The sequence below is a fragment of the Mobula hypostoma genome, chromosome 18 (genome assembly GCF_963921235.1).
Source record: "Mobula hypostoma chromosome 18, sMobHyp1.1, whole genome shotgun sequence".
In the NCBI taxonomy this organism is placed as follows: domain Eukaryota; kingdom Metazoa; phylum Chordata; class Chondrichthyes; order Myliobatiformes; family Myliobatidae; genus Mobula; species Mobula hypostoma.
In genome coordinates this window covers 6,330,152-6,344,828 of record NC_086114.1, presented here as the reverse complement: position 1 = coordinate 6,344,828, position 14,677 = coordinate 6,330,152, and the positions used below count along the sequence as shown (strand labels likewise).

The 14,677-nt window shown below is 42.6% G+C and overlaps 1 protein-coding gene across 2 annotated transcripts in view; it reads left to right on the top strand.

Moving 5' to 3' along the window:
* LOC134358307 (annexin A4-like) overlaps nt 1-14,677 on the top strand; it is a 103,414-nt gene that overhangs the window by 77,238 nt on the left and 11,499 nt on the right. For both annotated transcript variants that reach the window (XM_063070389.1, XM_063070390.1), the window contains 3 exons: nt 1,420-1,476; nt 10,722-10,815; nt 13,293-13,388. In XM_063070389.1, the coding sequence (XP_062926459.1) occupies nt 1,420-1,476; nt 10,722-10,815; nt 13,293-13,388 (247 nt within the window). The remainder of the gene's footprint in view (nt 1-1,419; nt 1,477-10,721; nt 10,816-13,292; nt 13,389-14,677) is intronic.

The following is a 14,677-nucleotide window of genomic DNA, read 5'->3' as shown; positions in this document are numbered from 1 at the left end:
ATCCCTACTGTGAAACATGGTGGTGGCTGTATCATGCTGTGGGGATGCTTCACTGCAGCAGGCCCTGGAAGGCTTGTGAAGGTAGAGGGCAAAATGAATGCTGCAAAGTACAGGGAAATCCTCATGCAGACTGCAAGAGAATTGTGTCTTGGGAGATTTGTTTTCCAGCAAGATAATGACTCCAAGCATAAAGCCAAAGCTGCACAGGAATGGGTTAAAAACAAAGTTAATGTCCTGTGATGGCCAAGTCAGTGTCCAAACCTCAGTCCAATTGAGAATTTGTGGCTGGACTTGAAAAGGGCTGTTCACTCACGATCCCCATGTAATTTGACTGAGCTTGAAATTGAGAATTTGTGGCTGGACTTGAAAAGGGCTGTTCACTCACGATCCCTTTGACAGAGCCTGAGCAGTTTTGTAAAGAAGAATGGAAAAAATTGCAGTATCCAGATGTGCAAAGCTGATAGAGACCTATCTACACAGACTCAAGGCTGTAATTGCTACCAAAGGTGCAGCTACCAAATACTGACTTGAAGGGGGTGAATACTTATGCAATCAATTATTTTGTTTTTTATATTTGTAATTAATTTAGATCACTTTGTGGAGATCTGTTTTCCCTACAAAGTGATGTAAGTGAAAACTTCTGGGGGAGGGGTGGGAGTGAATACTTTTATAGGCACTGTATGTCCTGAAACTTGTTGTTTTGGGGCAGCAGTACAGTTTGTTCACTATATGATGTAGCCGATCATGGTCTTTCCATGGTCATGATCTTGGCAAATTCTTCTACAGAAGTGGTTTACCATTGCTGTTTTCTGAGCAGTGTCTTTACAAGATGGGTGACCCCAGCCATTATCAATACTCTTAAGAGATTGTCTGCCTGGTGTCGCCGGTCGCATAACCGGGACGTGTGATATACACCAGCTGCTCATACGACCATCCACCACCTGCTCCCATGGCTTCATGTGGGAGGGGTGCCTAAGCAGGAACGACACCTTGCCCCAGGGTGACCTGCATGCTGGTGGAGCACCTTACTCCTCCTGCGTAGAGATGTATCTCCACCCGCAACCCTAGCAGTGTAACACGTTTTAAAAAAAACCTAAAACACAACAAGAAATGTATATTTAAAATTAAATTAAATAGTTAGTGCATAAAAGAGAGCATAAATTGAGGTAGCTCAAAGTTCTAAGTGCACTTATTATCAAAGTATGTAGTTGGGAAGAAAAACATTCATTGTCTGTTCAGAAATCTGATGACGAAGGGGAAGAAGCTGTTGGTGAAGAGGTTATTTTGAGATTCAGTTGAATGCACTGAGTTTTCAATTAACAATGATTGGAATCCAGAAGGTGGCTCGCAGGAATTCTGTTTTACATTCATGAACCCAATGTTCTCAGTAACTGACCTTGTTTTCCTCCTGGTTTCCAGGGCAACCGAGATGAAAGTCAAAATGTGGATATAACGCTGGTTAAAAAAGATGCGCAAGTAAGTCAGCAATTTTTGTCACTGTCACTTTTCTAATTGTTGTGGACAATACTGTGGTGGTCAATACAGCTGGAACTTCATCAAATGCCCCCCCCCCACCGTCATTCCATGTACATGACATTCAAAGGCTTTTGCCCCATTCCCCTACCCTAATGTTGTCTTCAAAAATTCCAAGCAGCTTTGTCCAGTGTGACTTATCTTTCCTAAACCCAAATCGGCTCAGAATTTGTCAATGTGTTTATGTCTCTGTCCTTAATTACAGACTGTGTTTGTGTGGTTTATTTGATGCAGTGAGTCTTCGATCTCGTTGATTTAGTCAGATGGTTGAATTCCTTGTTCCCAGGGCTGCAAGCCAACTTCAGTTGATGTTATAGACCAGGGGTCCCCAACCTTTTTTGCACCGCAGACCGGTCTAATATTCACAATATTCTTGCGGACCGGCCGACCGGGGGGGGGAGTGGGGGTTGGCGATATTCAAGTAGGGTTAAGCTCACCTCAACATGTCTTTTACAGTTAGGGTTGCCAACTTTCTCACTCCCAAATAAGGGACAAAAGTAGCAGTCAAATCCTGACGAAGGGTCTTGGCCCGAAACATCGACTGTATCTCTTCCTAGAGATGCTGCCTGGCCTGCTGCGTTCACCAGCATTTTTGGTGTTTACCCTGAGAAAGACTACCATGACCATGAAGCCTTGCGCGGGAACCTGTGTGCGCATGCGCATACGTGCCAATTTTTTTTTCCCACAAATTAGTTTTGGCTTAATCTTCCCAACTACGCTATACATATATTATTTCTACGTTATATAGGCTGTGTATTTATCATATCATTCCTGCTTTTACTATATGTTAGTGTTATTTTAGGTTTTATGTGTTATTCGGTATGATTTGGTAGGTTATTTTTTGGGTCTGGGAACGCTCAAAAATGTTACCCATATAAATTAATGGTAATTGCTTCTTCGCTTTACACCATTTCGGCACGAAAGGTTTCCTAGGAACACTCTACCTTAGCGGGGGAAATACAGGACAAGGGTGGTCCCGTATGGGACAAACCAATTTAGCCCAATATACGGGATGTCCCGGCTAATACGGGACAGTTGGCAACCCTATTTTCAAGTTCAACAGTGTGTGACAGGGAATGAGGAAAAGATGCAGCTGACTCATAATGTTTCCTCGCGGCCCAGTAGCTCATGCTTTGCGGCCCGGTACCAGTCCGCGGCACGGTGGTTGGGGACTGCTTTATAAACAGCTTGCTGGAGTCCAGATGAAGGGTCTCAATCGCGAACGCCGACTGTCCCTTCCCCTTCAGAGATGATGCCTGGCCTGTGCTGTGCTGCCTGACCTCCAACACTTTCTGTGCTGCTGTAGGGAATTTGGTAGATCAGGCAGCATCTGTGGAGGCAGAACGATGGTCAATGTTACAAATCGAGACCCTGGATCAGGACGAAGTCTGCAGAGCAAACATTGAAAATGGAAGTTAGAACAGCATAGCCAAAACAGGCCCTTGGTTCCAGCCTTTTAACCTACTCTGAGATCAATCCAACCCTTCTGTCCTGCATAGCCCTCCATTTCTTTGCTTTCATCCATGTGCCTATCTAAGGATCTCTTAAATGCCCCTGATATGTCCCTGGCAGCACATTCCACACACCCTCTACTCTCTGTGGAGAGGATAAACGACTACCTCCATATTCCCCCTCTATACTTCCCTGCAATCACCTTAAAATTATGCCATTCCATATCAGCCATTTCCAGTCTGCGGGGGGGGGGGAGGGGGTGGAGCCTCCTGCCAGCTTGTGTTCCTTGACCCTTCCCTCTGCCTTCTTATTCTGGCTCCTTCCCCCTTTCTTTCCAGTCCTTATGAAGGGTCTCAATCTGGAACATCAGCTGTATATTCGTCTTCATCGACGTTGCTTGACCTGCTGAGTTCCTCCAGCATTTTGTGATTGTTTCTCTGGATTTCCAGCATCTGCTAAATCTCCTGTGTTTATAAAACCCAAGTTTTTTTTAATATTAAATGTCCCAGCTGTCATTGAGGAGTCATGATTAGGTTTATCAGTTAAGTGTTTTGAATTTTTCAAATAGAAAGCAGATAGAAACCTACCTGGATACAGATTTTTGGCTTCCTTTCCTGTGTTCATTATATCCTGGAGCTCATTCTAATACTGACAAACACTGCAGTGGTGAGATTGTTTTATGCCAATTCAAAAATATCCAAACACCCTGCAAGAAAACACTAATATAGTGCAGGAGACACAAGAGACTGTAGGTATTGGAATCTGGAACAGTAAAAGACAAACTGCTGGAAGAACCCTCTGGGTCAGGCAGGATCTGCAGAGGAATCAGAATCAGGTTTAATATCACTGGCACATGTCATAAAATTTGTTGTTTTGTGGCAGCAGTACATTGCAATACATTAGATAAACAAATTACAATAAAAATATTGTGTATGTCCTCGTTGTCCACGGGAATGGTACCAGAGGATTGGAGGGAGGCGAATGTTGTCCCCTTGTTCAAAAAAGGTAGTAGGGATAGTCCAGGTAATTACAGACCAGTGAGCCTTGCGTCTGTGGTGGGAAAACTGTTGGAAAAGATTCTTAGAGATAGGATCTATGGGCATTTAGAGAATCATGGTCTGATCAGGGACAGTCAGCATGGCTTTGAGAAGGGCAGATCATGTCCAACAAGCCTGATAGAGTTCTTTGAGGAGGTGACCAGGCATATAGATGAGGCTAGTGCAGTGGATGTGATCTACATGGATTTTAGTAAGGCATTTGACAAGGTTCCACACGGTAGGCTTATTCAGAAAGTCAGAAGGCATGGGATCCAGGGAAGTTTGGCCAGGTGGATTCAGAATTGACTTGCCTGCAGAAGGCAAAGGGTCATGGTGGAGGGAGTACATTCAGATTGGAGGATTGTGACTAGTGGTGTCCCACAAGGACCTCTGGGACCTCTACTTTTTATGATTTTTATTAACGACCTGGATGTGGGGGTAGAAGGGTGGGTTGGCAAGTTTGCAGACGACACAAAGGTTGGTGGTGTTGTAGATAGTGTAGAGGATTGTCGAAGATTGCAGAGAGACATTGATAGGATGCAGAAGTAGGCTGAGAAGTGGCAGATGGAGTTCAACCCGGAGAAGTGTGAGGTGGTACACTTTGGAAAGACAAACTCCAAGGCAGAGTACAAAGTAAATGGCAGGATACTTGGTAGTGTGGAGGAGCAGAGTGATCTCGGGGTACATGTCCACAGATCCCTGAAAGTTGCCTGACAGGTGGATAGGATAGTTAAGAAAGCTTATGGGGTGTTAGCTTTCATAAGTCGAAGGATAGAGTTTAAGAGTTGCAATGTAATTGATGTAGCTCTATAAAACTCTGGTCAGGCCACACTTGGAGTACTGTGTCCAGTTCTGGTCGCCTCACTATGGGAAGGATGTGGAAGCATTGGAAAGGGTACAGAGGAGATTTACCAGGATGCTGCCTGGTTTAGAGAGTATGCATTATGATCAGAGATTAAGGGAGCTAGGGCTTTACTCTCTGGAGAGAAGGAGGATGAGGGGAGACATGACAGAGCTGTACAAGATAATAAGAGGAATAGATAGAGTGGACAGCCAGCGCCTCTTCCCCAGGGCACCACTGCTCAATACAAGAGGACATGGCTTTAAGGTAAGGGGTGGGAAGTTCAAGGGGGATATTAGAGGAAGGTTTTTTACTCAGAGAGTGGTTGGTGTGTGGAATGCACTGCCTGAGTCAGTGGTGGAGGCAGATACACTAGTGAAGTTTAAGAGACTACTAGACAGGTATATGGAGGAATTTAAGGTGAGGGCTTATATGGGAGGCAGGGTTTGAGGGTCGGCACAACATTGTGGGCCGAAGGACCTATACTGTGCTGTACTATTCTATGTTCTATACCATGCCCATGTCTTACTAACGCTAGTCCATAAGTCTTCAGAATGCAGGAGAGAACCCACGTGGTCATGGGGAGAACGTATAAACTCCTTACAAGCAGCTGCAGGAATTGGACCTTGATCAGTGATCGCTGTTGCTGTAATAATGTTACATTAACTGCTACACTATCACGCTGTCCTGTACTGTCAGAAAAGACAAATGACCAAAAGTCATTTTAAATGTTTAAAGGGACAGAGGGAATCCATGGGTACTGAGTCCAGGGAATATCCCAGGGACCTGAGCAAAGAATCTCCTTTGACGTTCCAATGAAGCACTGCTGAATTTGATGACATTAACTGATTCACATGCTGTAAGAGATTCTGTGGCATTATTTAGAATTTGAGCAGAGGGATCTTATTGCCTGTATCTTGGCCGATATTACAGAGCTGGCACAGCAACGTTGCAGTTAGCATAACACTACAATGGGGATTCAATTCCCTCTGCTCTCTGTAGTGTTTGTACATTCTCCCTGTGACCCCATGTGTTTCCTCCAGGTTCTCTGGTTTTCTCCCACATTCTAAAGAGGTATGGGATATGGGTTGTAAGTAGTGGCCATGCTACAAGGCGGTGATTGATAAGTTTGTGGCCTAAGGTAGACGGAGTCAATTTTAGAAAACCTAGCACATTTATTTTTCAACATAGTCCCCTCCTACATTTACACATTTAGTCCAGCGGTTGTGGAGCATATGGATCTTGGACCTCCAGAAAGTGTCCACAGCAGGGGTGAGTGATAAGTTTGTGATATATAGCTCTCGTTACATGCACATGCAGTTCAACTCTTTGAGAGATTATGCAGAAAGTTAGAAGTTAATTACTCATCTCCTTCTACCCTAGGCCATGAACTTATCAATCATCCCTGATGAGTTATTAACCTCGAACTTTCTGTATAAATCACTCGAAGAGTTGAACTGCGTGTGCATGTAACGAGAGCTGTATAACTCATCTCCTTCTACCTCAGGCCACTAACTTATCACTCAAAGTCTTGTGCACATATATATAGCTAGGGTGCCTAAGACATTTGCACTGTCTAGTATTTATCTTTGTGGAGCAGAGAACAAGTTTGTAAACCTGCCGGAGCAAAGATGTTGGGAATGGTGAGGGTGGAGCACTGTGGGTCAGCTGACAGAGAAGGAGTGCCAGGAGCGAGGTGGCACAAGTACAGACACACCCAGCCTGAGATACCAGGCAAGGTCATTCGATTCCAGACAATTGGCTTATTGATCATTACAGAATGTCTCTCTGGTGCTTCCCACTCCTCCCCCTCTCCGTTCCCCTTTTTCAACCAAGATTCCCCTCTCCCTGACCCCTTCCCACTCTCAGTCCACAATCAGAATCAGGTTTATCATCAGTCACATACTGTATGTCATAAAATTTGCATTTTGCAGCAGCTCTACAGTGCAACGCTTATAATTACTACAGGATTGTGCAAGTTTCTTATGCTCTTTAGCTCTATATAGGTGTCTAAGACTTTTGCACAGTACTGTACATGTGAGAAATAAAACGAATCTTCATTATTTGACAATTATCACCAGGTCGTTTATGGGACTTTGCATGATTCATTTTCCGATTCAAGTTTATTTATTACGTGTACATCTAAATGTACATCGTTGGCTTTAACAACCAACACAGCTAAGGATGTGCTGGGCGTAGCCCGCAAGCATTGCCACACACTCTGGAACCACCATGCTCAGCAGGACAACAGAGATCACAGCAGTGCAGAGCACAACAAGCAGCAAAGCAAGCTTTTATCCACCCTCCCATTCACGCCAACACACACAGTCCTGCAGCTCCAGCACAAGCCTCCAGGTCCCCAGCCTTCAGGCATGAAGTTGGCTGCTACAAGCCAATCCTTGTGGAGAGAGTGAGCAATTTGAAGTTCCTGGGTGTCAGTATCTCTGAGAGCCTACCCTGGTCATAACATATTGATGCAGCTATAACGAAGGCAAGATAGCGGCTATATTTCATTAGGAGTTGGAGGAGATTTGGTTTGTCACCTGAAACACTCAAACTTCTACAAATGTACCATGTGCCATGGAGAGCTGGCTGCGTCACCATCTGGTGGTTGAGGGGGGAGGCAACAGCCAGTCCTGCTTGAAGGGTTTTGGCCCGAAATGTTGACTGTATTCTTTTCCATAGATGCTGCCTGGCCTCCTGAGTCTCTCCAGCATCTTGTGCATGTTGCTTTGGATTTCCAGCATCTGCAGATGTTCTGTTGTTTGTGCTTGGAGCACACACAAAATGCTGGAGGAACTCAGCAGGCCAAGTAATATCCATGGGAAAGAGTGCAGTTGTCATTTCGGGCTGAGCTCTGGTCTCAGCCCAAAACACTGACTATTTACTCTTTTCCATAAATGCTGCTTGGCCTGCTGAGCTCATCCAGAATTTTGTTTGTGTTGTATGTATTACATTGTACTGCTGCCACAAAGTTAATAAACTTCACGACATACGCCAGTAATATTAAACCTGATTCACTTCCTGCATCTTGTTGACAGTAAGACATGTTCAGAAAGGGCCAAGCAAAGTATTTTAGAAATGCTAGTCTTTCTTCAAAATGAGGCTTCTAGCTTTCTGGAGAACAAGGCAAGCACCCTGGCTTAGAGACAGCCTTGGAACAGGAAAAGAGGCAGAGACTGCAGTCAGACACTCCCTCCCAAGGAATTGCTAACTCTTCAGATCCAGGCTATAGTGCACAAAAAAACCAGCAGAAACCTGGCCTTTGCCCAACCCATGGATTTGCTGTGCATCAGGAGGGAGCCAGAAACTGCAGCCTTGCATAATGGGTTGAGTTAAAAGCACCTCTTTTATTGTGAAAATCAGGAAGGTTTCATTTTTACACAACTTACACAACTCGCCCAGTTTACACAGCCCTGGGATTAAGGTGTAGAATATCAGTTTGAATACTGTCACCCTAAAAATATGAAACAAAGCCACACCCCGAACAACTGGATGTGATCCCGAATGGCAGATACTTTTATTTCTTGGCAGTATTATTGAATACATTCATTAATGAGGGGAGAGGTCCAAGATTTTTTCAGTCTGCACTTGCACATTTTAAATACTTTTTTTTTAGATAAATACTTCTCATTGTTGCATATACAACATGGCTTTTTAGTACTGCTCAACCATTGCATTGGAAATGATTGCAACTAGCCAGTCCAGCTCCTTGTTGCTGTTTTGACAGGTAAGGACATAAAACAAGCAGGCAAGACAAAGGAGAGTCGTAAGGGCTTCTACAGATATATTAAGAGCAAAAGGATAGCAAGGGACAAAATTGGCACTCTGAGAGATCTGAAGTAATCTATGCTTGGAGCCGAAAGCGATAGGGGAGAATTTAAGTGGATTTTTTTCATCTGTACTGTATTTACTTGGGAGATGGACATAGAATCTACAGAGGCAAAGCAGCAGTGGGGTCATGGACCCTATACAGTTTACAGAGGAGGAGGAGCTTGCAGTCTAGAGGCGAATCACGATGGATAAATCTCAGGGCCTAACAAAGTGTTCCTTTCGACCCTGTGGGAGGCTGGTGCAGAAATTTCAGGGGCTCTACCAGAGATATTTAAAACATCCTTAACTATTGGTGAGGTGCCAGAAGATTGAAGGATAGCTAATGTTGTTCCATTGTCTAAGAAAGGCCCTAAGAATAAGGCAAGGAATTGTAGACCAGTAGCCTGACATCAGTAAGTGGGGAATTTCTTCAAAGGGACCGGAAGAAATATAAGTATTTGGATATGCAGCGACTGATTAGGGACAGTCAGTGTGGCTTTATGTATGGTAGGTCGTGTTTAACCAATCTCAGTTTTACAAGGAAGCTACCAGGAAAGTGGATGAAGGCATGGCAGTGGATGTTGTCTACATGGACTTTAGCAAGGCATTTGACAAGATCCCACATGTGAGGTTGGTGAAGAAGGTTCAGTTGGCTTGGTATTCAAAGTTCAAAGTAAAATTCATTATCATCTGTCGCCACATAGAACATTGAGATTTTTTTTCTGCAAGCAAACTTAACAAATCTGTAGAACAGTATCTGTAAACTGCAAACATCAGGAACTGTAAAATGTAACCAAACTCTGCAAATGCAGATATAAATAAATAGCAATAAATAACGAGCATGAAATAACATTATAACATTCATCAATATAACAATATAACAGAGTCCTTAAATGAGTGTAGTTTTCCCCTTTTGTTCAAGAGCCTGATGGTTGAGAGGTAGTAACTGTTCTTGAACCTGGTGGTGTGAGTCCTGAGGCTCCTGTACCTTCTACCTGATGGCAGCAGCGAGAAAAGAGCATGGCCTGGCTGTTGAGGATCTTTGATGATGGATGCTAATTTTCTATGGCAATGTTCAATGTTTGGGAGTGTTTTACCCATGATGTGCTGGGCTGAATCCACTACCTTTTGCAGGATTTTTCACTCAAAGGCATTGGTCTTGCCGTACTAGGCTGTAATGGAGCCAGTCAGCACATTTTCCACCACACATCTATAGAAGTTTGCCAAGGCTTTCAATGACTTGATGAACTGCCGCAGACTCAAAATGAGGAAGTAAATTGGATTATACATTGGTTTTGCAAGGGAAGCCAGAGAGTTGTTGCCTTTCTGACTAGATGCCTATGTCTAATGGTGTGCTGCAGGGATCAGTGCTGGCTCTGTTGTTGTTTATCATCCAGATCATTGATGTACTGTAGATGACAATGTGATTAGATTAGATTAAATTAGATTCAATTTTATTGGCATTGTGTCGAGTACAGATACAAAGCCAATGAAATGCAGTTAGCATCTAGCCAGAAATGCAAAGAATAGTGTTATTTACAAAATAACTGTGAATAAAAAGTAAGTGCTACAGCACACAAATATAAAAGTACTGAGACAGTACAATACGGGTGCAACACTGCTTAGCACTGTTCACCGGATCAGCAAATTTGTGGATAACGCCAAGACTGGGGGTGTGGTGCACAGCGAGGAAGACTATCAAAGCTTGTAGCAGAATCTGGACCAGCTGGAAAAATGAGCTGAAAAAACGGCAGATGGAATTTCATGCAGACAAATGTGAAATGTTGCACTTATATTAGATTATTTTCTGCGTCTTTCAACACTTCCCCTTCAGTGAAAACTGGCTTGGGGTTTCACCACTTTCCTTTTCTAACATCAGTGATTAATTCCTTGGTTTTGACTTGACCCTTCTCCATTAACGTAACAAATGTGGTTAAAAAGGAAACTCAGAAGTAAGTGTTGATGCTTGTTTTCTGAATGCATTTCATTCCGATGGTGAGGTTTATCACAATGAAGGCCCAATCTGTTTTGTATTTCTTTCGCAGGACCTGTACAATGCTGGAGAAGGACGTATGGGAACAGACGAGTCGAGGTTTAATGCTATTCTCTGCTCCAGAAATCGATCCCATCTGAGAGCAGGTAGGAGGCTTCAACAACAACTGTTCACAGTGAAAATTCCTGCGAAGAGTAACCAGAATCAGGTTTCATATCGCTAGCATCTCGTGAAATTGGTTGTTTTGCGACACAGTACATGGCAAAACATAATTTTAAAAACTATAAGAAATACGAGTACTACAAAAGAAACTTAAGTAGTGCACAAAGAGAGGGAAAATAGTGAGATAGTGTTCAGGTTTTCATTGTCCATTCAGAAACCTAATGGCAGAGGGGAAGAAGCTGTTCCTGAAACGTTGAGTGTGTGTCTTCAGGCTTCTGTACCACCACCTTGATGGTAGCAATGAGAAGAGTGGGTGATAGGGTGACACCTTTTAGAGGCATTGGGGTTTGAGGGTGTCCTCGATGCTGGGGAGACTTATTCCTGAGTTTACAACTTTCGGCAGCTTTTTCCAATGCTGTGCAATGACCCCTCCATACCAAATAGTGGTGCATCCAATTGAAATGCTTTCCACAGTACATCTGTAGAAATTTGTGTGTGTCTTTAATGACATACCAATTCTCCTCAAACTCCTAATGAAGTGTTGTGCCTTCTTTGTAATTGCATCTGTATGTTGGGCCCAGGATAGATCCTTAGAGATGTTGACACACAGGAATTTGCAACTGCTCACCCTTTCCATTTCTGATCCCTCACTGAGGACTGGCATGTGTTCCCTTGACATCCCCTTCCTTCAGTCCACAATCAATTTCTCCATTGAGTTGTCACACTAATTTCTTGTTTTGCAGCCTGCCTCTTCACTGTCTTGTCTAATCATCTGTAATAAATGACCTGTAGGTTGTCTGCACTGATATGTCTGTGATGCTTCAGGCTCAGAAACAGTTATTAACCCTCAACCATCAGGCTCCTGAATCAGAGAGGATCACTTCACTCACCTCAACACTGAACTGATTCCACAACCTACAGACTCACTTTCAAGGACTCTACAATTCATGTTCCTGTATTATTTGTTTGCACATTCTGTCATCTTTTCCACATTGGTCTTTGTTTATATGTAAATTTTTTCATCAATTCTGTTTTATTTCTTTATTTTCCTGTAAATGCCTGCAAGAAAATTAATTTTCAAGGTAGGATATGGTAACATATACATATGGTACTTTGATAATAACTTTTATTTTGACTTTGACGAGACAACAATGGTCTTTCTTCCCTCGGCACTGTCTTGAATAATTTATGTATAGTTTATATTCTATACTTTGTCTGTACTGAGGTGCCTGTGATTCTGCTGCAAGCGATCTTTTCATTTTCCAACTACACCGTGCTCGTGCTGATACGTAACCGGCAATAATGAATATCAATCGAGACAGGTTATATAAAAACAACCAAACATTTATTAAACACGGATAAACGATTAAAAAAAACAAATGAAAACTTTAACCAGAAGTTAACCGTTATGCAGCCGTTCAACAAATCGCCACTCGGTACTGGTTCTTAAAGCATTAAATGCAAAAACAACTTTTAAAGCGATAAAGTCAGATATAGTTCTTAAAATGGTAAATTTGAAAGTCTAACAGATTTATACGATCAATTGGGAGAGACTTCTCTGGAGAAGGATTTCTTCATAGACGCGACTTCCCTGCTGGTTCTGTCCACAGGATTCACGATGCAGTAAATAAACAGTTTAAAACAACTGACCTTAAATTCTTTTAGAGAGAGCAAACCTTTGCATGAACTCTTTGCTCTTTTGGCAAGAGTTATCTCCAATGTAGGTCGCTACTCCTTCAATAAAGACTCAATAAGGTCGATCCTTTGTTAAACTGCCGAAAGATGCCGACTCCCCTCAATCCTTCGGTCCTGTACTTCGATAGAGTCTTCACTCTCCCTTCTACTGCTGGAATAGGGTAAATCAGCACATCTAGCCAAAAATTTCCAGTCCAATAATATTGTATCTTGCAATAGAACGCAACACTCAGTTTTAAAAATGAAACTGCGTCTCAAAAACAAACACGCAACAGAAACGGAGACACAGCACGTTCTACCTGGAAATCTACAAACTGAAAACTAACTGCGTCATCTGGGGTCTACCCTTATATACCCATGGTGCACATGTCATCACGTGACCTCACATCAGCGGGAAAATTACATCAGGTGACCTCCAAAAGACCATTACATCATTCTCACAAAAAAAAACACAGATCTCCTTGAGCATGTAACAGTGCACACAACAATTAGTTCACCATCAGCTAAGAGCTCAGAACTAACACCTACACAATGGTACACACACATGCCCACTCCTCACTCATTCATTCCTACCTCTTTACATTCACGTTAACTGATTCTTGCACACATGCTCGTAAAGATTAGAGGTGAAAACTGAAACTTCTGTGTGTGGCCCAACACTTGCAATATAAATCATCTTAAGATGATTTAAGATGGTGTTTGTTTTTCATAAATGTCATTTTAAGACATTCTGTGACTGAAGATTCTGCTTTTATTTCTGTTTCAGTGTTTGAAGAGTACCGCCAGGTGTGTAAGTACGATATTGAGAAGACCATCGCCCGTGAGATGTCTGGGAATCTGGAAAGAGGCATGGTGGCAGTAGGTGAGGAGTCCTCATCTGTACCATCAGCGAACCCCCACCATTCCCTTTACTTTCTCTCTCTGCTGCGATGAGCTTGGGTAGATGGAGAAGACCTTCAGTCACTAGGCAACAGCAGTCACGTGAGGTTGGAGGTGGGAGTGGGAAAACTTTACTCATTGAGATGACTTCCTAGAATCTAGAGCACAAAAGGAGGTCAGCACAGATGAGTTGGGCCGAAAGGCCTGTTTCCATGCTATATTACTCTATTAAATTCTCAGTGGAATTTCCACATTGTCTGTTGCTTCAGATTCAGCATCTGCAGTCTCTTGTATCTCTTTTCTATATGTTCCACACTGTAAACTCACCAGGTTCAGTCCAATAGGCTCCATAGTTACTGAACTGAAGTGTTAAGACAAATTGTGGAACATGATTTCACAGTCTGATGAACGATTTCATTGTTTCAACAAGTTAGGAGCTATGATAAATTTGAAGGTATTGACAATCATCTTAAATGTTACAATGAAGAGTTGAAGAGTTGGAGGATGCAATAATCGAGAGCATCGTATGAAAGCAGTCCATTATCTACTCATAGTGTCTGCGCTGATTTTGTTCAATTACAGTCAATTAAAAGAACATGACAGTGTACACTGGGTGAATCTCTTTAACTATTAGAAAATAATAGTTTTATATTACTGTAACAGTAGGTGATAGTGTTTTAATTTGTTCAATATTTCATTTAACTACATAATTTGTTACTCAGTTAAATGGCAGCTTGTCTTTTTTATACCCTTTTAACTATTTCCATGAAATTGGAGCTAATTGAGGCAGCCACTTAATTGGGCCAAAATGTACTGATCCTGATGTGTCCCAATTAACTGGAATCCTCTGTATATAATTAAATTAGTGCGAAAAGAAAGCAAAAAAAAAAGCAGCAACATGCAACATACACTGTTACAATCCACAGCTTTTTCCAGCTATAAGGTTTCTTCTATTCGTTCGATTTGTAAATATCCTTTCACAAGGGGAAAACCCCTTCAAATATCCCAATTGCAGACAGGCAGACACACACACATGCATGTGGACAAACGGAAGGCTGACGGTATCAAAATACTGTACTAACCCACAAACTGAGAACCCAGAAGGCGTGGGAGAGGGAACAACACCAGCAAAAGCATTATGTGTAATTGATAAATAACACCAATATCCCTTGATAACTTCCCTGCTCTTAAACCTGTAGCACAGCTGCACAGAGTGGGCGGAGAGGAGTGTCTACCTAGTTGCAGGATCAACAATAGTGTTCTTCATTCTAA